General features: G+C 43.8%; 2 protein-coding genes across 4 annotated transcripts in view; one reads left to right on the top strand and one right to left on the bottom strand.

The window, feature by feature from the left end:
* Window positions 1-6328, bottom strand: part of LOC128932910 (TRPM8 channel-associated factor 2-like) — a 24305-nt gene extending 17977 nt beyond the window's left edge. Inside the window, exons 1-2 of one of the 3 annotated variants that reach the window (XM_054269645.1) lie at window positions 5894-6203; window positions 5645-5796 (exon numbers count right to left, since the gene is read on the bottom strand). The gene's annotated coding sequence lies outside the window, so the exon portion shown is untranslated. Of the gene's footprint in view, window positions 1-5644; window positions 5797-5893 lie in introns of all 3 variants that reach the window. The other 2 variants (XM_054269646.1, XM_054269647.1) reach the window with 2 other exon arrangements.
* Window positions 6253-26477, top strand: FKBP4 (FKBP prolyl isomerase 4). Its single transcript, XM_054269648.1, has 10 exons — window positions 6253-6517; window positions 10002-10146; window positions 11345-11487; window positions 15300-15420; window positions 15995-16151; window positions 17183-17273; window positions 17620-17703; window positions 18380-18565; window positions 19108-19347; window positions 22592-26477. Exons 1-10 carry the CDS (start codon window positions 6434-6436, stop codon window positions 22688-22690), a joined length of 1350 nt encoding a protein of 449 aa, XP_054125623.1. The 5' UTR covers window positions 6253-6433; the 3' UTR covers window positions 22691-26477.
* The last annotated feature ends 29 nt before the right edge of the window (window positions 26478-26506 follow it).

Genomic DNA, 26506 nt, shown 5'->3' on the forward strand with positions numbered 1-26506 from the left:
AATACTGTGAGAGTAGGTATTGGAGCAAACATTTATAAACCCTGCCAGAGGACTAAATCATTCCCAGTCTTTCTTCTGTCTCTGGAAAAGGGACAAAAAATGTGGTGGGAAGGTAATGGGGTTTCATTAAATGCAAACTTAAGATTCCATCATCTGCTGTCCAAAAGCCATCACATACAGGCAAAAGAGATATGATTCAAAGGAAGGAATACCCCTTGATCCACTCAGGAAGAGTACCTGTGAGACAGAGGACCTGAGCAAGTTCTGAGGGTGAATATGGGAATAAATTTTGTGTGTTAAGTGGTCAGTCACTTTTGGGCAAGTCTTCAAGGTCCCTACAAAACATGGGAGGACCTCCATGAGTAAAAATTATGGGATTGCGCAGTATCTGTGAAGTACAGGACAAAAGAGGCAAGACAGGCACTGACATGTCTCTCCTGTTATCAACACAGGTAAGCCTAAGCGAGTGGGACACTCCATTTCTAGGGATTTGGCTGTTCTTCCTCATTAGGGTGAGCCCATGGGTTTTCCAGTCTTTCCTCTCTTTCAGATTTGCAATCTAGCTGTCTGCACAGTAACTAAGAATCAGCAATACTGCAAAGTCTGTAAGCAGTAAGGAATTGGTGGACTCTTGCTTCTTCTCATCTTTATCAACAAATTGATCAAGGAGAGGAATTATGATGTTCAGCATTTGCTGAAGACACAAAAATACTTATTTTCATTATCTGTTCATCAGCAACAAGGTTTTAAACTGAAAGAGGGAAGATTTGGATTTCCCAGATTTGGCTATAAGGAAGAAATTTTTTATGGTAACAGTAATGAAACACTGTAACAGTCCAAACATCCAATCTGACCTTCTTCTGACACAGCCAGAGAAAAGGGATGGGGAAGTGGGAGGAAGCCAAGCAAGAAAACTTGCATGGGAAACACAAAATTAAGAAAAAATACATTAAGAAAACCTTTCTAGAGTTACATAATAAAAGTAGAAAAAACAAAATTAAATATGTCTAAAGGAAGGAGAGACGAAGAAAAAGTACATTAGGTTGCAAATTAAGGAGAACTCTAAAATTAGATCAAGATAGCAATCACCAAAGGAAGCTACTGCAGGTATTTATTTTTAACAATGACAGGCCTAAGAATTATTAGGAAACATACTGAAAATTGATGAAGTCTAAAAAAATATATTTTTTTAGTAAAAGTGCTGCAGAATCAATTAGGCAATTACCATGTGTTATTGGTATTATTTTCATGTGGCACTTCAGAGCAATAGATTATAAAACATTACAATTTCCAAGCCTAGTAAAATGTTGCACTGGTTTGAGGAAAAAAACAACATGAATTGCCCATCCTTTCTGGTGGTGTTACTATGCACACCAGTGTTAGGGTACACTCACTGGCTAATGAGATGCAAAGAAATAGAAAATCTGAATGTCTAAACATACATTTGTCCAGTAATCTTAAGTACTTTCAAGGCAAGGAAAGAACAAAAGGAAACCAACTGATTAAACATGATCAGTGCATTTGGAAAGGTATATAACATCTTAACTATAATTCATTCGACTAAATTTCTGTGAGTTGGAAGTTAGCTAATGAGCTATAATTGGTGAAGACAGGAATACACTGAATCAGAAGAAATGCCTATAGAAACAAGTGCTGTTTAGTATTTTTGAAAATATTTACCTGGGATCTAAAAAGGACAGCATATATCACATACATGAAATCACCAAATAATAGAAATCAAGGTATAGAAGCACAGAAGAAATAACCTTACTAGAGAACAATTTTTTAAAAATGAGACCTTGCCTAGTTGTAAGTCCTACAGTCTGTAATTTTAGAAAAGCATTGACATCTGTTTGTGAACAGGGAGCTGAGCAGTGCAGAAATTCCGGGGAAATGCAGACACAGAGCCCTTTCCAGCCTGGCGCTGGAAGGGTTGAGTCTCATTTGCATGCCTGCTGTGTTACAGCTCAGATCCCTCCCCTGTAATTGTAGCTCGGTTGTAAAGCAGGGGATGAGTGAACACCACCCCTTTCAGTTGAGAAGGAGCAGAAAAGAGAGAGGTCTGATGGTCTTTGTGTGCAGGCCGTGTCAATCCACTGCAGTCTGCAGTGACGTGGTCATGAATATGGAAAAACAACAACTTCAGCCCTCCCAAACCAAAAGGATGGCACGGAACTTATGTGCTTTATCCTGTTGGAGAGCAAGGGAAAGCAGGGATGCTGGGACAGCTCAGTGAAGCTGAGACTGAGGAACAGGCAGGGCATAACTCAGGTGATGGGCAGCTTAATAATCTATCACTGACATGTCACACAAAATTCAAGTGTAGGGTCAGACTGATGAAGATTTGTGCTCTATTGTGGACTTCAATGGCAGCACTGCTTATTGCAACAAAAAAATGTGCAATTCCATAAACTGAGCATTGCTTCCTCCTTATCACCACTATTTTTTATAATGCAGCAAGCAGAAATAATTAAAGCTGTCCCTGATCTATTAAGTCACATTCTTTTCCAGCTCAGTATAAGTGTGACACACCAACAGATGAGCATCTGGGGTTTCCTTGGATTTCGACAGCAACCAAACAATCCCTCTGAAGAAATGTATGCCAAGTAAAAAAAAATGAACAAGTTTACTTAATCCTTTGTAAAAATCAATCAATGTTTTAAAGCCTTACTTCAAATAACATAGGTGTACAAATTACTGCTGTTGCCCATGGTGTATGAGCTATCTTATTTGTACTAGCTTCTCCAGGAAGTTCTTCACCACACTCAAGCCATGCTGGGCTGGATTTTGTGTTCCCTGGCAGGTGGCATCAGGGTGTCCCTGCTGATGTCTGGCTGTCTGTCCACCTGCCAGCTGGTGGCCAGTGCCAGTCAACACAGAGTGTGTGGCTTCTGCCTTTATTCCCTTCTTACACCCTGTGCTCAGCCCTTTCAAGCCAATCAAGCATGAACCCAGCACTCTTGATGAGTGTGGTTTCAGTTCCTGTTCCAATCACAAAATAATTGGGTCATTCCTTTTTTGGTTACTGTGTTTGCCGTTATCTCAAAATGTCATCTTGGAGCTTGAACAGACACGCATTCCTCACTTCTTTTCCCGGTTCCGGGAGTCTGCCATGCCAGCATCATCAACACAGTTGGGCAAGTGAACTTACAGGCCACAGCGTGTCCCAGTGGGGCTTTGGTCAACCCACACAGCGCAGTGATTCCAGCCATGGCACGCCTGGGAAGCCAACCCTGTGACAGGTCCTCCCTTCCCGATGGGCTTTAGGCCACCTTGAGTCCCACCCTTGCCTGTGCAGGACCTGCTGATAAAGCTATGTCTGAGCTGTGGTGCCCTATGGCATCTTCTATGTTTTAAGTCCAAGCCTTGTTACCTTCAGCAAGTCTTTACATAAACCTATTCCTAAATCTAGCATATTGCTGACCAGCTTTAGGTTGGCTTCATGTCCTGGGAGGTTGTTCCAGACTCTTGTTGGAATTCGTTGTTTTTTCAGGACATTTTACTGCTTGGAATGTTCTCGGATGCCTTAGGCAATCATCTCACTTGTCTTCCGCTCTGCCTGAAAGCTATAGCCAAAATTTTCATTTTCCCTTCATCTAAGCGTACCTATCGAGTTCTGAAATCTTTCCCTTGTGTCTGCAATGTATCTTCTGAGTACAGGCCTGACATGAGGTGCCTTTACAATGCTGTGGTACTATAAGCAAGCAATTAGAAGAAGCTTGACAAGAGACTGTTCTGACGTGCCTTCCCTCCATGCACACCCTACTGGAAGCATTATGGCATTGACATCATCCCACTGTTCTTTTGCTGCTGTCTTTGTCCCCTTTTCCATAAAGCCCTCCACACACAGCCTGTCAGGGAGACCCTCAAACAGTATCTAAAACAGTCTTTGGAAAGTTACTAAGGAACATAACTTGCAGTACTTGGTTTAAATTACTTATGTAAGGGCTTGCACTGCTATGTTGAAAACTAGGGGATGGCTGGAAATATGAGCTGTGTAACATCTGTAAATGATCTCCACTAAAAGATCTCCTTTCCTTTCTACTACTTATCACTTTATCAAACTTGGTTCTAGCATGTTTGGCAGTTGTAGATAATTTGGCACCAATTACACATACTGCAATTTCCAAATGCTGGATTATGAAGTAGAAAACATGCAGCTGAAAGAGTACCAGTACCAAGCAGAAACTTCATTGCCAAGCGTAAGACAGAATGACCTGCAAAGATTTATTTTAAACCAACACATAGCTGGTTTATTATTAGAAGTAGATGAAAAAAAGATGTCAGATGGATTGAGAGCGTAGGAGAACTTGTGTGCTAATGCTGACTGGAGATTGTAAATTTAGCACCCTACAGACTCATTAGAGGAAGAATTATCTCCTGTGTTTTTGCTGTGCCTCCTGCAACAAGACCTGCTAGACCTGCTGGACTAGAACCAACTTAGATGCTTCTCTCCGTGTTCCTCAGTGTATCAAGGTCCAGAGTCTATGCACAGAACCAGCTTTGTACCTCCTACAGATCTAATCTGCAATCAAATAACTCATCCATGTTAAATTGCAAATTGCGAACAGCTAGAAATTTCCAGACCAAATTCACGCAGAAACCACAATCCTCTCCTCCTCTGCCTTCTCCCTTCTTACTCAGATTGAAAGTCAACTAAAGTGTACGTTTGCCCGGGGTTGAAAAGCATGCTCTTTCTCAGGGGAAACCTGTAGATTTTGCAGTTTACACCCAGCCGCCAGAGTAACCACAGGTTCTTTTAGTCTCTTTTGCTACTCCTTTTCTTTGGAACCGGCAGAGCCCACCTCAGGCTGCTGGAGTTGCCGTGTACCAGGCACAGAGCAGCCCCGCACAGGTCAGACGCAGGGTGTACCCTCCTCACAGAGCAAGCTCCGACTCCAGGGACTTGTACTGGAAGCGCCCGGGGACGGCACTGCGGCTTGGAAAGGCAGCTCGGGGACACTGCGCGCCCGCCTGCGAGCCTCCTTTCCCCTTCAGTCACCGCTTTAACAAAAGCTCAAGGAGGCTCAAGCATCACGCTGCACAGCGAGCACCAAGCGCGGCGGGCGCAGCAGAGGCGGCGGCTCCGCGCGTCTCCCGCTGCCCGGGAGCGGCGGGCGGAGCTGCGCTGAGCTGAGCTGAGCCGCCCCGACCCCGCGCCCAGCACCCACCGGGAAAGCCGAGGGAGCGGGCGGGAAGGAAAGTTCAAGAACAGCCGGGAAAGGTGCCGCCCTATGCGGGGAGTGGGCAATGCTGCAGCTGTGCGGCCGGGGGGCGGATGTTCAAGGCTTGCAGTGGAAGGCTGAGCCAATTTAACACTTTTGCTTTCCTTATTTATGGCGAAGGTGATGGATACGATTCTAGTCCGATTTTGAAAATTGGATTTTGCAAATGATTTGGCCGAATGTACCATACCATCCGGGAGAGATGTACAGATGCTGAGTAACCCAGAATTAGACTGGTCTGCTAATTCCTGCATATTCGTACTAATGTTCTTCATATTAAGAGGGAGCACCTATTTCTATTTATGCATCCCTAAATACTCCAACAGCAGGCTGACGCGCAAATCGGTGCTATTTTATCTGGATAGATACAGACAGGCAAGCCACAGAGCTTACACTCTGTGTCCTAAGCATGTCCTTACCTTTCCTGGTCCTGGGTAACAAATGGCTTTCAAACACACGGCTCCTAATGGGACCCCAATCAAGGGATGCCCGAGCTCCCCGGGATGCACGCTCGCTGTCGGCTGGGTGCTTCTGTGCCCAAAGGTACTACCTTTCCCGGGACCACCTAGTACTGCGTGGTGGGCAAAAAGAATATAAGCCATGCATCTACACAGGGTTGCCAAAACTGAGGGGTCAGACGGGTTACTTTTATTGTAAGTGCAGCTTACAGTAAAGCTTCCCCAGGGCAGGATGCAGCAACTCCTCCTCGCTGCCGGGCGGGCTCCCCTGCATCACCAGCGAGAGGCGGGCGCACCTGCCCTGCAAGCCCGGCGCTGTAAAAGCGCGCCCTCCCTCCTCTCATCAATAAGCTGCTCTTCTTCGTCCTCCTCCTCCTCTTCTTCTCCTTCGCCCCCGCCACCCCGGAGTATAACGCGGCCAGGCGGCTGCCTTACCCCCGCCGTCCTCTCCGCCCCCGGGGGCGACGCAGACTTTTACCCCGGCCCCTGGCACGGCCGGGCGCTTTGCGGCAGCAGCTCTAGAAACTTCTCGGTCCCTCCCTCTCCCCTCCCCTTCCTCCTCCTCGCCGAGCAGGGGCCGGCGCTGCGGCGAGAGCAGCAGGGAAGGAGGCGTGCGGCGCCCGCCCCCACCCGCGCTGCCCGGAGCCGGAGGCGCAGCCAGGCGCTATCGCAGCCTCATCCCGGCGCTCAGCGCAGCACCGAGCCCGCCAGGCGGCCCTTCCCTGCGCAGAGGTGGCAGCGGCAGGCAGCATGACGGCGGAGGAGATGAAAGCGGACGGGGCTCCCCTGGAAGGGGTGGACATCACTCCCAAGCAGGATGAGGGCGTCCTCAAGGTACGGGGCGGCTGTTCCCCATCCCCACCCTCCGCACGAGCTCGGAGGGGACCCTGTGCTGGCGGGGAGCGGGGGCATTCCTCTTAGCCTGCGAGCGGGTGCTTCCCGGGCGCCCTGGCCCTAGCGGGCCCATTGTGTGCCCCGCGGGGAAGGGGCCGAGGCGGTCCCCGGGTATCCAGGCAGGGCTGGCGCAGCGCGGGCGATTAAACAACAGCGGCGGAGGGCGGGAGCGCGCCCCGGCTGCGCAAGCGCCGCCCGGCTGGCTGCGGGGTTCCCCGCTCCTCCTGGCGGCTCCCCGCTCCTCCCGGGGCCAGTCGGAGCCCGGGCTGCCCGCCGGGAGAGCTCGGGGTCACGGGGGGGCTGTGCAGCGAAAAGGCGCTTCCCTTGCCTTTGGGCTTTCCTCCGCCGTTTAGGGGGAGATGCGGGAGGGGCGGCGGGCCGGGCTCTCTGTCCGGCTCACAGCGTGGCTTGTGGGGGTCTGGGTCCATCCCCGCCCCCCCAGCACGTGTCCGGGGCCGGGAATTAAAGATGGAGCCCCGGCAGGGCACGTGCGCTCGGTGCCCGTCCCCGCCATGCCCGGCCCGGCTCCCCTCAGGCCGCGGGCTCCGGGCCGCCCCCAGGCCCGCGGTGCGCGGTCCGGTGCTCGGAGCGGCCTGGCCGCCCCTCGGTGCTGCTGGGCCGGCGGCCGGGCAGGGCCCCGGGTGGCCGGGCAGGTCCCCAGCAGGTCCCCGGCGCGGCCGAGGCGGAGCGGCTGCTCTCCTTTGTACTGGGAAGGCAGGCGATAAGGGCAGCGGGATTTATACCGTGAGGGGGAGTTGTGCGAACTTCCTCTGTCAGACGTTGCCTATTTCCATATCTCTAGAAACTTCCTTAGGCTCTGCTAAAAACTTCAGCGATTATTTAGAAGCGTTATTCAGCCGCAGTAAAATTTCGAAGTTACGCTGTTCAGGAGGAGAAAGGGGCGCCACAGCAAAGGCAAAATTCTGGGTTTAACCTTTAGAGCCTTCTGAATTCTGGGTTCATTACGGAGGCACTGTCTCCCGTTCAGGAGAGTATTAAGGGAACAGATTGAAGATGTTGGCTGCTATATTTCTGCTTTTCCATGTTTCCTGCTAGCATGTTTAGGTGAGAATTTTTGGGTTTTGCACATAGTACAGTATCAGGTCAGAGTTCTCATCTGCATGGCTGCCCGGGTCTCCCGCAGCCCAGATGCCTTGAGCATGGCAGAAGGGCAGTGGGATCTGCCCGATTCATGCAGTACCTGCTTTTTGATGATGGAGAAGCAGCAGGTGTTTTTTGGGTGGGTTTTTCTGTCGTTTTTTGTTTGTTTGTTTGTTTTGAGGAGGGGAGTAGAAAACACTAGCAAACGAAGTGAGGTTGTGAAAATCACAAAAATTGAGATTGTGACATGGTAAGTAAAATACTGTAAAGGTCACAAAGTCCAGCCTTCATAGATTTTATTATTACATAATTGCTGGAGTGCAGAATGCATGTGCTGAAATCAGGCGTCTAGCTCTGAACTAACCTACAACAATTTTGTACTGGTATTATTGCAGCAATTGCAGGAGTGTGTTTATTTGCTCATTAGCTGTATATCAGAATAGAATCCACAGTTTTTACCTGATATTGCTGAATATACTTGCACAATTCCTAGAATAAGTAATTAAGTTTGGAAATAAACCATTTGAAATGCCATATGAGCTGAAAAATCCCGTTTCTTCATCTGAAAAGGAAATACAAACTTACAGAAAATAGTATTTCCATATTCACAAGTAAAACTTCAGTCTCTTCAAAATGGAACAAATGCAAAAGAATAAATTGTATCAATAATGAAAATGAGATATTTGTTACTGTAGAGTACCTTTATATGGCACTACAAGAATATAGCATTTGGTGAAGTTTAGTAAATTTCCATTAAAACACAGTTTTTCAAAATTACATCAGACTGGCTGCTTTCAAGTGCTAGTTTGCATCTACTTTATGCAGATTTGCAAATTGCATCTGCTAAGCATGATGTAGGTCAGGTTGCTTACCTGATTCATGTGCTTTTCTCATACTTCTCTGTTTCCTTATCTCTGTGAGAGTGGTTGCTTGAACTTTTGCCTTCCTTGGGGAGACATCACAGATTGGTTTTGTAATGCTAATAAAGGCCGTGGTGCTGGTGCAGGGTTAAAGGGATGGTGTGCTGTATGAGGTCAGGCATCCCTTTTCAGGTAGAGCATCTTTTCCTTAAAAAAAAAAAAACAGGCAGCCAGGATTTTTTCTAGGTTTTGTTTGTTTGTGGGGGTATTTTTTGTTTTAGGCTTTCAGTGAGGTGCTCTCAGCTTGTTAGTCTGACAGAAGCTGTCGGTGGTGAAGCTTTGGTTTTGGATGGAGGGCCCTGGCATTTCAGCTGGATAGTCAGTCGCAGGGATGGTGGGAGGCCAGGTGGGAGATTGACAGTGGTGGGTTGCAGGAAGCTGAAATTTGTGAGGAGACTCCCAAAGGTCTGCCTCATTCAGTGAAAAACATGATTGATATAGAAGCATGACATTTAAAGGAGGGATGCCCTGTAACCACCCTTGGATAGATATTTATCTTCTATAACAGAATGTTTTCCAGGTCTCCATGATACAAGCAAATACAGTCCTCCATTGGTCCCCTTTTGCCTGGCTAAGATAATGCAGAACTTAGGCTTCGGGCTAGCTGGCTTCAATCTATATTGGGAAAAATTCAAAATTCAAATCTGAACTTCGGGAATCCTGTTATAGGCAAGTCCTCATATCCTTGCATATGAGATATGTCACTATTATTCTCTGATTTTTTTATATGCTTCTAATGAACACCAGAGAGATTGTCCCCACTTTCTGGATAGTATAGATTCCTTTAATACTTGTCTTGCTGGGCAGGCTGGGGATTTTCTTCTCCCTAAAAAGAAAAGCAAACCCTTGTAGCTGTATGTGAGACGAGGGTGCTGACGATCCGTGTCAGAGTTGTGGGGAGACAAAATTCTTGCAATAAATAATTTTTAAGTGTTACTCTGTAGGCTGATAGAACTAAGAGACACTGCTAACCTTTGTTAAACTGCCTGGTTGAACTTGAATAATTTCAGATTACATGTTGGAAAAGACTTTGCAGGGCCTTGTTCTCTTGTTTAAGTGCTTTGCCTAGAACACTGAACTGGGGTGTAATGATACAGAGGTGATGAGGCAAATGCTTGAGTAAAGAAGAAAAAACCCTGCCTAATGCAGAGATCTGTAAGCTGCTCACAACTGTTGCCTGTTAAATTCTTGTATCACAGCACAGCCATCTTGAGGTTCTGCATTTGCAGCGCTGCTAATCTGCAGAAAGAACAGCCAGTCCATTTCCAGGTGACTGAAAGAAACCTGCAAATCGTTTGTCTGCCAAGGATGGTAACACACATATCTAGGTATTTGTGATTCATGTCCAGTGGGCAAGCAGGCTTGATTTCTGTGATGTTTATGCTGGTTGCTGTTTTCCTCAGGTTGTCAAGAGAGAAGGCAGTGGGACAGAGTCTCCGATGATAGGTGATAAGGTGACCGTCCATTACACGGGGTGGCTTCTCGATGGCACAAAATTTGACTCCAGTCTGGACAGAAAAGACAAATTCTCATTTGACTTGGGGAAAGGTAATATTTTGTGTTTGGTACTGATCAGTTTTGGGGTTTCCTTGTGTGGCTCCTTTGCTTTTCAAAACTGCCACTTAAACTTGTTTTCTCTTAAACTTGTATTCTCTTAGAATGGCCCCATCAGAATGTGAGATTTTTGTGAATGAGAGAACTGTGTAGCCCCTTAAAAGGCCTGCTGAAGAATTCACAGGCCTCAGACAAAGTACTCCAGGAGAACAAATCTGTCCTGAATGTAGATATAAGGGGCAGTTAAATAGCCAGAATATGCATTTTTTTGGTTGGGTTTTTTTGGGGGGCAGACCTCAGTTCAGGAGTGTTTAATTGTGACCAGGTACTGGGACAGGATACACAGAGGCAGCTGTCTTATGATGAAACACACTCTCTTTTCCACAAAATTCTCAAGTTAACCCAAATATGAGTCTTTGAGCAGAGCATCTCTTCATTATCAAAATATTTCATTTTTTTGAAAATCTGAGCATCGTTATTTCTGCAAATCTTATTTCTCAATCTTGTATTCTTCCCTGGAAGTTTCTTACCTTCTTCTTTTTAAAAAATAGATAATACCTCCTTTTTAAAAAGAGGTAAATTAATTGTACTTCAATTTGAGATGATATTAAGTGTGCCTATTAACACAAGACTAATAGAAAGTCTGCTTGATGAGTCAAGAGGAGCAGCAATTAGGACAGCTTGAGTAAGAGAGGGGAGTTTGTTACAACTTTTCTTCCCTTTCAAAGGAATGCTACTACTTTCTTCCCCCTTTCTGTTACAAATGTGTGTAACTTTTAGTTACCACTGGTGCTGTTCTTTGCCAGCTGATAAAAGTATGAACAGAAAAGGCTGTTGGTTTGGATTGTTTTCAAAACAGGAGCAGGCAATCTCTCACCCTAAGGCCTTCCTCTCGGAAGAGTTTATTGTTACTTCCTCACACTTGGGACTGTGCCAAGCACTTCAGCTGGTGTCTCTGTTCTGTTATTCTGTGAAAAGAGTTGTTACACCTGGAATGAAAAAATGTTTAGGCCAAATTTGGGTCCCTGGGAAACTTTAGAATTTGGTTAGGCTTAAAACTGATGTACATAAATCAGTGTGAGCACAAGTTCTTCAGTATTTCTGCTGTCTCAGCGTTTGTATACTAAAACTGATAATGCTCAGTTTCACCTGATCATGCCTTTCATATGTGATTGGCATTTGACTTGTACAGGTGAGGTGATCAAAGCATGGGACATTGCTGTGGCCACTATGAAGATTGGTGAAATCTGTCGGATTACGTGTAAACCAGAATATGCCTATGGCTCAGCTGGGAGCCCTCCAAAGATACCTCCCAATGCTACACTGATTTTTGAGGTAAGTGAGAGATGGTCACTAGAGCTGTATGCTTGAAAATATGTGTGAGGCAATACCTTTTCAAAACAGGATTGTTATATTTTCCAAGGAAAATAACATGGTCCATTTTGGGTAGCATGGACAAAATTTTAGTCTGGCTGCCACTGCTCTGTAATGGCTTGGTTTCCCTTCTCTTTTTAAAACACTTGAATGATCTTCAGTGGTGAGTTGTGATTTTGCAGTTACTGGGTGATTTGCAGCAGTAAAGTGCAGGCTGGGAGGGCAGACTATTTCAGTGATAGACTGAATGGTTAAAATCTTTAATCACTTCATAACACTCAGAGTAATGATATATTAAATGTTTTCAACTGCAGGAAGAGCAATTAATGCCCTCAATAATATATTTTTATACTAACTTGTGTTTTCTTTACATTAACATTACCTCTTATGAGCTATTTCAGGGAGAAAAGAGGTAATTGCCCCATGTAAACTGCTGGAATACAATATTTGAACAGCCCTGCAATTATGAACTCTTTCTGTAGAACTGAGCATTTCAGTCTGCCTTAAAGGACCATAAAACCAGTTTGTATTTAGGTTGCTGGTTCATTGCCAAAGTCTCTCTGTGCATCCAGGCTACACTGATCAGTCTTGCCCCCATAGATGAAGTCCTGTGCACTCACTCAGTGCCTGTGACAGACTTGGCAGTCTTGAGTTTGGCAGCTGGGTAACCCAGTTTGACAACTCACATGGCCATCTGCTCTCCTGCAGCAGAGCTGCATCTCTTGGTGAGCATGGAGCCACTTATCCTTGGTGTCTCTCAGCCTCACCAGGAGAGGAGAGGTTTTATTTCCTACTGACCTTAAAAGCAATTTTCCCCCGCATCTTCCCCCTCCTTCCCCAAAGGGGGGTGGAAACAGCAGCTGTCTCTTGTGTGTTATTTCAGAAGTGAGAATGGTTGCTCAGAATGCTGAGACTTGTATTTGATTTTTCCATGTAGGATGACATGAAAGCTGTTTCTGGAGCATACCTTGACGGTCTCAACAGGGTTTGAAGAGGATGGATTTTTCTTACTGTTGAAACAGTTCAATTTGCCAACAATTGTTTCAAAATAAATTCTGCCTGAGAGAAGGCAGACTCTTAAGTGTAATTTTTAAAATTACTTTGCTCTAAAGCACTTAATCAATGGAATGGAATCCTACAATTGGGGGCATAAGAAAAGCTTTAAAATTGATGATTGCTCTGAGATTGAATGTTTTATCTAATATCTGAGAAAGGTGAAAATAGCTCACTCAAAGACTGAAAGTCTGTTTAGATTTTATAGGAAGCAATGAGCATCTGTTAAGAAGGGTAAATTATACATAGAGTCATTTAGGTTGGAAAAAACCTTCAAGACCATTGAGTCCAATCATAGATCTGACACTGCCAAGTCCATCACTAAACCATTAACCCGACCCAGTGCTGCATCTACACCTAAATACCTCCGGGGAGAGTGACTCACCCACTTCCCTGGGCAGCCTGTTCTAATGCTAATATCCATTCTAAACCTCCCCTGGTGCACCTTGAGGCCATTTCTTCTTGTTCTGTGACTTGTTACTTGGAAGAAGGGACTGACCCCATCTGGCAACAGCCTCCATTCAGGGAGTTGTAGAAAGTGAGAAGGTTCCCCCCAAGACCCCTCTTTCTCTCCAGGCTGAACACCCCCAGCTCTCTCAAGCAGCTCCTTGTGGGACTTGGGCTACAGACCCTTCACCAACTCTGTTGCCCTTCTCTGGACACACTCCAGCACCTCAATGTTCTTCCTGAACTAAAAGGCCCAAAACTGAACACAGGATTTGAGGTGTGGCCTCACCAGTGCCTAGTACAGGGTGACAATCACTGCCCTGGTCCTGCTGGCCACACCATTGCTGATACAGGCCAGGTGCCACGGGCCTTCATATAATTGGATATTGAGTTTACTTTGCATTTGGGTAGTGTATTTGCATTTTTTTTTTTCATGGACCTGTGAGTAATAGGATTAAAGATATATTCTGTGTGAAGGATTAAAAAAATATTGCTAGCAGGTAGTGTCCACTAAGGGATGACATTTACTCACTTTGAGTGCATCAAAATTGAGACCACTATTTCTAAAAAGTAGTGTCATGTAGAGCTGTTCGTAAAGAGCATTTTCTTACCTAGAAATCTGATGTTATTCATGGCTCAGTTGTATTGGATCAAACTACCCATGGTGGAGTGCTGTGTGCTTCTATGCAAGTGATACCAGCTGTAATCAGGGCTGAGCTGATGATTGAAATGCAAGCTAAAAGCTCAAGGCCTTCTACCTAGGCAGCACACTGGGGCATTCTTAAGGGCTTAGCACTGCTACACAGGATGCATGTGGACAGCAGAAAGCAGAGAAACTTTTATTGTTCTTCAACAAGAGATAATACCTGACATTGGGATAAATAAAAGTGTTTTATTTATCTGCAAGATGGGCTTTGGTCCATCAGGCTGCTCCTGAGTCTGTCCCCCACAGTCGCCCAGGTTATTCACTTCCCACTGGGCTTTTCTTGGTGCTGCCAGTCTGGCCCCTCCATTTTCTGGGTATGCTTTTAGGTAAAAGTATTGTTTCACTCATGAGTCTTGATATCCCCTCATGCCTGCCTGGGCAGTTAGGTTGAAGGGAATAGGGGAGGAAGGAAAGGACCAAAGCTGCCTATGATGGTTTTGTACTTTCCTAACAAAATAGCCTGAGGCTCACTGGCTGCAACAAGTAAGTGGTGCTGGGTGTGTCCTGACTGGGGGTGTGGGTTGGAAATTAGATCCAGGAAATTTTCCCAAGTTCTACTAGGTTGCAGTAGTTTCTGGCTAGTATGACTCTCAAGCAGCTAAAGTCTCTTTAAGTTTCCACTCTTTTATTTTTACCGAGGTGTACTTTTTATTACTTCACACAGTATCAGCAGGGTTCTTTTGCAAGTGCCTATCCCCATACCAAATTTTCATACAAGTCGCATTACAAAAGACCCTCTAGAACTTACATCTCTTAAATCATAAGAGATTTTTTGTACCTGTGTTGTCACACCAGCATTTTATATGATAAGAAGTAATGCATGTCCTCTGATTTGGAAGTTTTTTTCTTTTTTGATCTGGTAGTGGTTTTGTTTTTTCTTTCTCATGATTACTTTTGCTGAGCGATATTATTAGATTGCTAGATTATTCCATAGAATAGTATTGTTCAGGCTGGGAAAAAAAAAGAGGGGGAGGTACACATACCTGTATGGTCATCAGTAGGATGTTGAGGAATTACTTTTTTAAGACTGACTGAAAAGAAAGACCAGAATATTGTTTGTTACTAGGTATCAATTAAAATAAAAAGTGGAAGTACTGGTGGATATTCAATTCCTTTTGCATTCCAGTTATCTCAAGTCCAGTGTCAGAAACCTCCACAGCATTAGCTCTGAACTTTTTTTTTTTAATGAGGTAGTCTAAACAATGCTGATTATAATGACTTGCTTTTTTGTGCTTGGGAGTAGTTTTCACTATTGTTTTACTCAAAAATAGGATATGATTTTTTTTTCCTTCGCTTCATAGCAGCAAGGAAAATACCTTTTGTAACTAGACTGTTTTTCTGTGTTGTTGTGTACTCCCACTTGAAACTATGGTTTACATTTACTTGGGAAGGCATGTGAAGATTCAGACTGGATACTTGTCTCCTACTTGAGCACTAGTTCTTAAAAATCTAAAACAATTTGTTGCAGCAGAGGGTTAGAAGTTTCAAAGATCTCTGGAGAATAAATCCTGTGAGTTACTAAATTGGTGTAATAAGAATAAATGCAAGGCTTTTCTTCCTTCAACAGATAGAACTTTTTGAGTTCAAGGGGGAGGACCTCACTGATGAAGAAGATGGTGGCATCATCCGAAGAATCCGTAAAAAAGGAGAGGGCTACTCCAGGCCCAATGAGGATGCACTTGTAGAGAGTAAGTGTGTTGTTACATAAATAGTGAATGGATTTGCAGTGAGGGGTGACAGAACCTTTTCACAGCCTACAACTGCATGTCCTGAGGGACAGGAATACATGGCTTCTCTTTTCTGTACCAAGTAACTTAACAACCTAGAGTAAGCTTTCCTTCTCCTGTTTCTAGCAAGGTTTACATTTTCCAACAGCAACTGTGTTTTCTGGTGATACTGAATCTGTTGAAGTGCTTATCTGATGACAAAAGGTGATTGAGTCTCATAAAGTATTTCCATGTGCTAAGGAACAAAAGGGGAAGTCATTCTGGCAGTTAATGTCAGAGTGGAAAAAACAAACACTTAAATGAACAACAAAAAAAGAGGGGTTGTTAAATTGAACAGCAGAAATTCTGTTTGCTGCCAGTAGCTGCCACGCCATAAGTAGCTGCTAGAAGAGAAAAGACTGTTCAGGAGGAGGCTTTGGCGCCTGTGTGTGTGCTGCCTGCCTGTATGGAACTCCCTGTGCACTCCTGGGTACTGCCCACTGCCATTCATAGATGCCTTCTGATTTCTCTCTGCTGTTCTGGTTTTTGTTACCAGTCCAGTTTGAAGGCCGACACGGAGATCGTGTTTTTGACAAGCGGGAATTGCGGTTTGAGATTGGAGAAGGTGAAAACTTCGATATTCCTCATGGGCTGGAGAAAGCAATTCAAAAAATGGAGAAATCAGAGGAATCTGTGTTCTATCTCAAGCCCAGGTATGCTGTTTCTGGTGTTTGATACAGGAAGGGCTCATACTAATCATCTGGCAAGAAGGAACTATTTTATTATAATGCCTTTAAGCTTTTTTTCAGCGCTGTGGTAGAAACCTGGATCAGCCCCAAAATTTGATGTATGAGAACTGTCATGCTTTGCCACTTCATAGTGAAGCAGTAGCAGTCCAGAAAAAATTAACTAAAGTCTCTGTAACGTTGACCTCTAAATATTTTTGAAAAACATTGCTCTCAAACTTGGATTTTTGTGATCCCTTTTCATGACTGATTACTATAAAACAGTCCATGTGTAGACTTGGATATAGGCAGAATTTTCTCTTTACAATGAGAACACATCTGAAACAAGTGGAGTTGCACAGATTGTTTTCATTAAACTTTAATTTATTTCAGTTTTTATTTAATTTTTTTTAAACTGTAACTAAGCCTGATGGGAGCAGAAAAGGAAAGCAATCTGATCTAGAGGGTTTTCCTGCTAATATGCTGCTCTTTCTAGAATTGCATAGCAGTACCTTTCTGTAAGCATTTCCTGTTTACCAGCTGGTTAGCAGTGTCTTAAGTGTACAGCTGCTCACCTAATCTTGGTCTTTATTCTCTTTGCTTTTCTAAGAATAGAACTAAAATACAGGTGCTCTGAATGCAACACTCAGTTTCAGACCATAAATATTAAATATGGTAGTGGCAATTTGAAAGTTGGTTGTTTTGGTTTGGCTGGTTTTTGATAAAGGGATTACTTGCTTTTCCTTAAAGTTAACTAAAAAACTAATAAAATAATACAAGTTGCTAAAAGATTAATGAAGTCAATACTAGCTTTCTCTTACTTTCTTTTACCTTGTCCTTGCCAATTTTGGAATTGTATCTAGAATTCTTCAAGCCTTTGTCTTGTAATAATTTATACGCATCCCAAATTTGCATGGGGTTTTTGTCTCCCTCTTCCTATGTAGCAAATATAGCTCAATGGATAGTTTTGAACTCTTCTTCATAATTTTTGCTTCTCCCTCCCTACCCCCATTTTACAGCTATGGTTTTGGAAGTGCTGGGAATGAGAAATTTAAGATCCCTCCAGATGCAGAGCTGCAGTATGAAGTGAAACTCAAAAGCTTTGAAAAGGTGAGAGCAAGAGATGAAATCCCAAAGAGATCCGGGGCTGGGGGAAGAAGTGGGAGTGCAGCTTAAACGATGACAATGGAATCCTTGAATGGTGATGTGAAACAAGGAGGCCACTGTTGCCAGAGATGATGCTGACATGCTGGGAGCTCTTGGCTGGAATGGTCCTTATTCTTTCTGTATCCCTGTCTGTTGCCATCTCTCATGCTCTGGGCTGGTTTCCATGAGCAGTGCAAAGCTCTGCTTTGCCAGGCTTATCTCAACCATACTCTTAGTGGGAAACAACATAGCTACTTGATTTCCCTAGAAGTTGTATTGAAGTTGACTGGAACTGTTCTTGTTTGGGTAGGCTAAGGAGTCCTGGGAAATGAACACGGATGAGAAGTTGGAACAGAGCTCTATCGTGAAGGAGAGAGGCACTCAGTACTTCAAGGTAAGTTACAGTACCCAAGTAATAATAGCATTTCTTGGTCCGTGTCATGAGTTGATGATGATGTTTACAGCTTCTGTAATTTCTGTGTGGTGTTCATTGTATTCTGTGAGATTTTACAGGGAGAGCTGGAGGGGAATGTGTCTTAAAAAAAAGAAACTCGGTTGGATTATCCAGAGAACTAACTGCAGGGAGCTGTCTGTTAGAACTGTTTGCTCTGTCTACACATAACGCTGTAGGGTGTGCAGTATTTCAGTTCCTGCTGTGGGACAGTGCTATGAGTGAACAGCATTCATTTGGGTAGAGATGTGTGGAGAAGCTGTTGAAAACAATTTCAGTAGCTAAAGGAAGAGTTTGCTATTATCTTTGTATTGCATGTTGAGAATTCCCCATCTTCCCTTACTTTTGCATCAAAAGTTGAATATAAAGGTAGGAGTTCAGTGAAGTATCAATGCTGGCATATATCCCTAGCTCTAGTGGGGAACCCGTTAAGTATTCCTAAAGATTTTCTGATCCTGTGCAGGAATGGCTCTCAGAAGTAGTGTATTTTTGATGATAGATGTTACTTTTTGATCAAATGGGGTTTTTTAGATGTATTGCTCAAGGCAGGCAAAAGGGTCAAGAGGGAGATAAAAGTTCTATGATGAGCTTTGTGATAATTGAGCTGCCTTGTTTACAGGAGGGGAAATACAAGCGGGCAGCATTACAGTACAAGAAGATTGTGTCGTGGCTGGAGCACGAGTCGGGACTCTCTGAGGAGGAGGAATCAAAAGCCAAAAGCCTGAGGCTTGCTGCCCACCTTAACTTAGCTATGTGCCATCTCAAGCTAAAGGAATACTCCCAGGCTTTGGAGAACTGCAACAAGGTAGTAGGAGTTGATTTATTCTTAAACTGCACAAGCAGTCTGACAGTTTGTCTTGCTTTAAACATTTTAGGGACAACAGGCCAATGTAGTGTTTGGTCTTTCTTACCAGCTATCGTTTGGGTAGTATGGAATTTTTTATGGAATTTAGTGCGATAAATATCTAACAGATTTTTTCATAATTAGTGCCCTTTGAACATCTTTCACTAACTTGCTGCTAAATTGAGAATATTCAAGTATTTAGAAATAAGGAACACTTGAGATGTGGTGAAGGTAGTCATGTTGGCAAAGGCCTTTCAAATAACAGGATTGCTCCTTGACTAAATCTTAGACTTGCTGGTTCTCTTGTCAAATAGCCTACGATATTCATTCCTCTTTGTACTTACTTCTGCTGTACTCCACTGACTTTATCAGTAAGCCCTGACAAGACTCATAAGCCTACATCAGAAGGTACAGTTCCTAGCAGTCACTGATGTTCTGACTGCATATAATTTTTATAAAAGAATAATAATTACTGAACATGACTTTGGTTTTTGTGAATGCAGGCACTAGAACTGGATAGCAACAATGAAAAAGGCCTTTTCCGGCGGGGAGAAGCTCACTTGGCTGTCAATGACTTTGAGTTGGCCCGAGCAGATTTCCAGAAGGTGATACAACTTTATCCAAGTAACAAAGCTGCCAAAGTGCAGCTGGTGACTTGTCAGCAGAAAATCCGGGAGCAGCATGAGAAGGAGAAGAAGATGTACGCCAACATGTTCCAAAGGCTCGCAGACAAAGACATAAAGGTAAGTAACACTACTGTGAACATGACAGGAGGTGGTGTCCTGTGTTAGACAAGGAACAGCGGTTTAGGTACTCACCTTGCTTCTTATTACAGATAATTATAGCAGAACACTCAAGTAGAACACTGCTTTGGGGAGCAGGGATGGAACTCAGAATGCCAACAGTCAAAATTATTAGGCCATCTTGTTTGAACAGGAAAACCAGCAGTACCAACCATTGCACAGAAAGCTTTTATCTATTTCAACTGAATTTGCCACAGACAAGTGTTAATCAGAAGGCAGTTGAACTGATGAGGTGCAAACATGACAATGCTCTATAAGTGGAAAAAGCACCCGTTCCTCGAGAATCTGTTGCAAAGAATGGGCTGTTCTGGTGCCTGGGGTGCCCATCTAGTGACAACTTGTGTCTGTCTTACAGAGCACACTCAGGCTGCTGAGCACCATCTTACTCTTCTCATGGAGACATTAGGATGTGGTTGATGGTCTCCATTACAAATGTCACAGATTATGGATTGTCAGAAGATTGATTATTCTGCTATGTGGATGGTTTTCTTAATAAGCTTTCACTAGAATTTTAGTAAATGCTAGTTCAGTTAATAATGGCAGTATGTGAGTACAGGTTCTAACAAGATTGTATTAGCTACCAAGAAACATTTCAGGTTACTGGTGAGAATCACATATCCTAAGAAAACCTAGTTCTTTTACTTAAATCTGATGGTCTAGAAGGACAAGATGAACCTGTAACTTCTCTGACAAATCTGGGGTTTATGTCAGACTCTAATTTCCTCAGTAACAGTGGGGAGTAGAGAAGTTTGTATTTTATGAGGTTATTTTCACCTTTCCAGAATATACATGGAGAACATACAAAATTGCCAGATTCTGGTACATTAATTTCCTTTGGTTAACTGTGTCATTGAGTCTTTCCAGAGGCATGATATCCTCAGATGAGTGTATCCTGACAGTTCAGCCATTTCGGACTGTCAGCTGACAATTTCCTACATGAAATGCTTCACTCTCTTCTCTTTTGGGTTAAAGCAGCCTGATGTCAACAGTCTTTGTGTATTGAAGCATAAAAGAAAGTATTCTGTCTGTCCTTCTAGACACAGTGATGTAAAGTCACACAGTATCTTAATTTTTAATAAAAAATCTCAGAAATATAAAGATACTGCAACCAAAGTAGAATTGTTTCACTGTTGGACATCTTCACTTCTGAAATTGCAGGATTTAATTGCCAGCTGTCAGGTTCTGTTGTGAAGGATCCTTTAGGTTAGCACAGCTGCTGGGAATTTAGCTTCCTCCACTAGGTGTGGGATACAGCAGGATCTGTTGAAATAGGAAGAGTGGATTGCTGAAGCAAGCTATACTGACTACAACTTCAAAAGCTTTGAGCTTTCTTCAACTTCTTAGACAGATAATTGGAGTAATATTGTAACATTCTTGGCAAAAGGCAGACTCATAGTCTTTGCGCTGCAGACTGGGATATGGGAAAAACATTGCACTTAGTTCCAATTTCCCTATCTGCTTGGGATAGCATCAGTTTGAAGTTGTAGAATGCCTTAGGTTGGACTCCAACCAAATGTAAATGGAATGTTATTGTTTGGCATCTAACGCAGGACACAGGATTTGAGGTGTGGCCCCACCAGTGCCAAGTACAGGAGGACAATCCCTGTCCTGATCCTGCTGGACACAGTATTGCTAATACAGGCCTGGATGCCACTGGCCTGGTGAATTCTTCCCAACCAGTTAGATGATCTTGGGAATGTGCAATGTGCTGGTTTTTTTGGGGTTTTTTTCCTCTGAGCCATCTGGCTTGCTTTAAATGGATATGGTTTTATATAAAATGGGAGTGATGGAACTGTAAACTGTAAAGGATGCTTACTCCCTGTGCCAGTCTTGAGGTAGTTTCCTTGCAAGAAAAACTTGTTTTCCTGTTACTGGATTTATAGTGTTGCTTTACTCTAGCTCCAGCAGTGTCTGTTAGTGGTGGTGTAGTAGAAGTTCAAAGCTCTGGAGAAGAGAGTTTGTTTACTAAATGTCTTCTGATTGCTTAGAAGATCGCTTGGACTGCAGTCCTGATGCTCCTGACACAGTCTGTTAAATTCAACAGCCACTCTTGCATCAGTAGTTCCTTTCATTAATTTGAAAAAAGTTCACATATGTAAAGTGTGAATTTTTGAAGGTCATGGTGTTTATCACCTGATCTTAAGCCTAGGATTGGTAGCTGACAGATTTTCTGTGGAGAGAAGACTTAACTCTTGTGTGCTTTGTGGAATGCTTCTAAGGATGAAAAACTGACCTTTGATGCATGAATGTTCTTTTAAATGTGGTTTTATGTTGCAGCCAAATTGATGTAAGATTTTAAGGATTCTGCCCATTTCCCCTTCTCCCCATTCTGCTCTCCCAGCATTGTATGCTTAAGAGTTTGCTTGGTTTTGTTTGGTTCTCATCTAAGATTATCATAAAACAGATGGCCCAAGATGCTGGGCTGACAGATGAAATAGCAATTCCATTGCACTAGGTTTTGAGATGAGCAAGCCAAGACATTTTTACTTCCCCTTACTGTGCTTGAAAATTATTGTAAGGTCAGGATGTGCTGGTTATGTCCTATTGTAAAAGCTGGCCATGGAGCTCTGACCTTATGGTTCTGCCTTCCACACCTTTTTATGAGGAAGATGCACAAGGAGAGGGCTTTAGAGCAGCCACACTGCCAGATCATATCTTCTTCCAGTTTAGCTCTTGCACAGGACATCCAAATCACTGTTGTTGAGTTTGAAGTGTCTCTTCACAAAACTAGTTGTCCAACAAAGATAATTCTTATGCTGAGTGCTAGTGTGCCTCATACAAGTTGGGTCAGGGTAGGCCATGGCAATGGCTGAAAATTAATGACATTAATATTGAAGCAGGGCAAAAGCAGTTCCTGCAGAAGCTTCATAAATTAATTTCATTTAAAGGACTTCTAAGAAAGTGTTGTGTGGCAAGTGGGTGCAGGCCACATTAAGAATCATAACCACCTAACACCAGTATTATATTTTGGCCTCCTCTGCACTGCTTCTGGTTTCTTAGATGCATGAACATTTTTGGTTTCTTTTGGCTGAAGATAATAATATCTTAATTCAGTCTGGCAGGGTAGATGAGCTTTCCAAGGAATAAGAATCAAACAATGTTTTTGCTACATATTTTTGTATAATAATAATTTTTGTAAATTTTGTATAATATATTAATATATTTTCTTTGTCTCTCTGTTTAGTCATCTGCTACTCTTCAGACAAGCCACACTGAAGATGCAGAAATGAAAGATGCGCAGAATGGAGTTGAAGATAAATCAGAAGTTGAAGCAGAAGCATAAGAAAACCCCTATTCCATTAGTTTTGTAAATGAAAGAATTTCCAGTGAATTAGACCTTTATTTTTCTACCTGGTTGGATAGTGGCTTCAAGGGAGCAGAGGCTGAAGCCACCATGCCACAGTCAGTTACAGCTTTATGTGGCTGTTCAAGAAGCTGAGTGGCAGCATAAATCTGGCTTAATCCTAGTGACTTTATTTATTCATTCAGCCTCTGTTACTGTTTGGGTTCTGTCTGGATTTACTCTGCTTGGTTTATTTGCATTTTCATAGAATCATAGAATGGCTTGAGTTGGAAGGGACCTCAAAGATCTAGTACTAACTCCCCCTGCCATGGACAGGGACACCCTTCACTAACCAGGTTGCTCAGAGCTCCATCCAGCCTGGTCTTGGATACTTCCAGGGATGGAGCATCTACAGCTTCTCTGGGCAGCCTGTTCCAGTGCCTCACCACCCTCAGAGTAAAGAATTTCATCCTGATACCTAATCTTAACATGCCCTCTTTCAGTTTGAAGCCATTCCCCTTTGTGCTGTCACTACTTGCCCTTGTAAATAGTCTCTCTCCATGTTTCTTGTAGGCTCCCTTTAAGGTACTGGAACCCCACAGTTTGGTCACCCCAAAACCTTCTTTTTTCCAGGCTGAAAAATTCCAGTTCTCTCAGCCTTGTCTCATAAGGAGAGGTGCTTCTTCCCTCTGATCATCTTGGTGGGCCTCCTCTGGACTTGCTCCAAAAGGTCCATGTCCTTCCTATGCTGGGGACCCCAGGGGTGGATGCATTGTTCCAGCTGGGGTCTCACCAGAGTACAGGGTGAAAGTCCCCTCCCTCCCCTGCTGCCCACACTGCTTTGGATGCAGCCCAGGTTACAATTGGCTTCTGGGCTGTGAGTGCACATTGCCAGCTCATGTCCAGCCTCTCATCCAACAGCACCCCCAGATCTTCCTTGGCAGAGCTGCTCTGGATCTGTTCATCCCCCAGCCTTTATTGATACCAGGGGTTGCCCCAGCCCAGGTGCAACACCTTGCACTTGGCCTCCTTGGAGCCTCATGAGTTTCACATGGGCCCACTTCTCAGGCTTGTCCAGGTCGCTCTGGGTGGCATCCTGTCCTCCAGGTGTGTCAAGGGGACTGCTCAGCTGGGTGTCACCTGCACATTTGCTGAGGGTGCACTCTACTCCTTCATCCATGTCATTAGCGAAGGTGATAGTAACACTGGTCCCAGTATGGGCCCCTGAGGGACACCACTTGTCACTGGTGTCCATTGGGACGCTGAGCCCTTGACCACTAGCCTGTAGATTTGACCGTGCAAGCAGTTTCTTACCCATCAAACAGTCCCCCCACTGCATCCACCTCTGTCCAATTTAGAGAGAAGGAAAATTACAGAAATAAGGGTAAATGGCACCTGTAGCCCTTCCCTTGCCCACTCATGGAGTCACTACATCATTGAAGGCCACTAGGCTGCTCAGATGGTCCTTGCCCTTGGTGAAGCTGTGCTGGCTGTCCCTGGTCACCTCCCTGTCCTCCATGTGCCTTAGCATAGCATCCAGGAGGATCTGTTCCCTGATCTTCCCAGGCACAGAGCTGAGGCTGACAGGTCGGTAGTTCCCGATTTGTCATCGGTGTTTTTCTTTCTGGTTCCAGCTTACTTTAATCCCAGGTTCTGCTTTCTAAATTTATTTCCTTGATTTGCTTCAAGTAATCAGCTTTTTTCAGGAGTCCTCATGCGAGACTTAAGAACAAATTGGCGCTCCCAATTCTTCTGCCTTGGGATTGCCCTCTTTCCCCTTGTTCAGTAGGGAGTCCCTTCCATTAAGTTTTGTAGCCTTTCTTGTATGCCTCCTCTTTGCAAATTGCTGAAGGTGAAGACTGTGAAGTCACAGCTTAAGTAATAAAGCTCCAATTAAACTCAAGAAAACGGAACTTTTCGTGGGTTTTTATTGGAATTTGCACAGAATTGAGAGAATATACTGTCCTTTGGTCAGTGTTTTCTTGTCTGCATAGCCAGTGTCCTGATTATTTTTTTCTGTTGTTTGTGCATTACCATAAAATAGTCCCATGATATTTGATACAGTATTTACCCATATATTTGCAAAAGGGAAAAATTATGTTGCTGGAAACTCTGCATAAAGCAAGTCTGTAACCTGTGCATAAAGATTTTCTATGGTCATATTGCTACTTTCCTCTTCACCCCACCACATTGTAAAACTGGACCAGAGGGAAAAAAAAACAACAAACCAATACATCTAAAAGTGACTGGCTTTGAAGTGAAAGTAAGGGATAATGGCTTACATATTACAAATACTTCTAATGAACTACAAACTCCTGAGTGATTCTAATGTCTGCTTGCCCAGATCTCACAAGAAAGCTATTACTCAGTATTCTGCTTCTTTCTGCAGTTTGTGTGTCTTGTTTGGGGGTGGGTGTGCTTTTGAATTTTGTGGGGGCTTCTGGTTGGGGTGGGCTTTTTTTGTCTGAAGGCATGGAACATAGTACTCAAACTCAGCTGTTGTTTATCCTATCACGTGGTGTTAAATTCAGCATCTCCAGTGTCCTGTTTAGAGACAGGGGCAGAAGGGGCATTTTTTTTTTGCCTGCTCTGCAGAAGAAAGGTAGAAAATCTGTTTCTCTCAGATTAACATAAATGGACTTTTTAATGGTGAGAAAGATGTCTTTGCATGGCATGCCATGGGCTGGAATTTGTGTGTATATTGCAGAGAGTATCCCTGTTCTAACATGTAATAGAATGTGAATTCCTGGTCTCCTTTGCTGAAAGAGAAGTACTGTGTAAGCACTTGAACTCGTGGGGCCTGGGGGAGTGCCACTACCTGTCCTGCAGCAGTGCCAGCCCAGCTTGGGCCCTGGAACTGTCACCAAGCAAGGGCTGCTTGGAGTGCTGCCCTGCCCCAGACACCAAATACAGCACCTGCTGCTGGGTTGGAGCGTGGTTAGAGAGCTGGGAGCTGCAGTGCTCTGAATCTCATGGGGTGGGTGGGATAGGACAGAGGCAAGAGAGATGCTTGGGAGGTCACTTCCCTTAAGGAAATGCTGATTTCATTTGCCTGATAAAGCCTTGGGGTTGCCAGGTAATGGGGGTGATTTTCATGAGCTCTGACTGTAGTAACAGCCTCTTGTATGTATAAAAATTTATACCAAAGCAGTACCCCCTCTTGTGGGAAACAACACTGTGAATGTCAGCTGGGGTTAGAAGAAGGGATTTATAGAACTAGTAAAACAGTTCAAGGGGACAGGAATGCCAAGCCAGAGTACTTATTAATCACGTAAATACCTTGATTTGTTGCTAATTATTCCTGGAAATACAGGCCTCTGTGGCTTAAACTGGTTTTGCTGCTAAAGCATAGAGCCAAGTCCTAATGAGAACTTTGTAATTGTTGAACAGCAGTTTTCAAAAATCTACAGGCATGATAGTTGTACATGTTTCTGAAAGCAAAAAGTGATTTCTGTGGCACATCTATAAAAAATCTAGTCAATGGTGCATCTGTTGTTAAGTGTGAGCAGTCTTGAAAGTACCACTGTGCCCTTGTTGTTACTACATAAACTATGAAATGTTTGAGAATGTAAATCTGTTAAGGACACTAAACATGCCCTGTTCAGGCGGCTGAACGGATGTTCCGTGCTGTCTTAAAAGTGGGTCTGGTTGCCGGCAGAAGGTGGCAATACTGGTATTTGTGAGTGAGGTCATGCATGTAAACTTCAACTATAAACTTCGTTATGTATGTCCTTATAGAGGAAAAAAAAAAAGAAAACAATGCTTAAAATAAACAGTTGCAGTCCTGACTTTGTAACCCACACCCGTGTGTGTCTG

The sequence above is a fragment of the Melozone crissalis genome, unplaced genomic scaffold (genome assembly GCF_028551555.1).
Source record: "Melozone crissalis strain CALT ecotype California unplaced genomic scaffold, PUWL_Pcris_2 ptg000008l_1, whole genome shotgun sequence".
NCBI classification, from domain to species: domain Eukaryota; kingdom Metazoa; phylum Chordata; class Aves; order Passeriformes; family Passerellidae; genus Melozone; species Melozone crissalis.

Excerpts from the sequence above, each read along its gene's own strand:
- FKBP4 (XM_054269648.1), top strand. The coding sequence starts at position 6,434 with ATGACGGCGGAGGAGATGAAAGCGGACGGGGCTCCCCTGGAAGGGGTG. Across the intron at positions 11,488-15,299 it reads ATGCTACACTGATTTTTGAG|ATAGAACTTTTTGAGTTCAA; the intron begins GTAAGTGAGAGA and ends TTCCTTCAACAG. Across the intron at positions 18,566-19,107 it reads CTTTGGAGAACTGCAACAAG|GCACTAGAACTGGATAGCAA; the intron begins GTAGTAGGAGTT and ends TTGTGAATGCAG.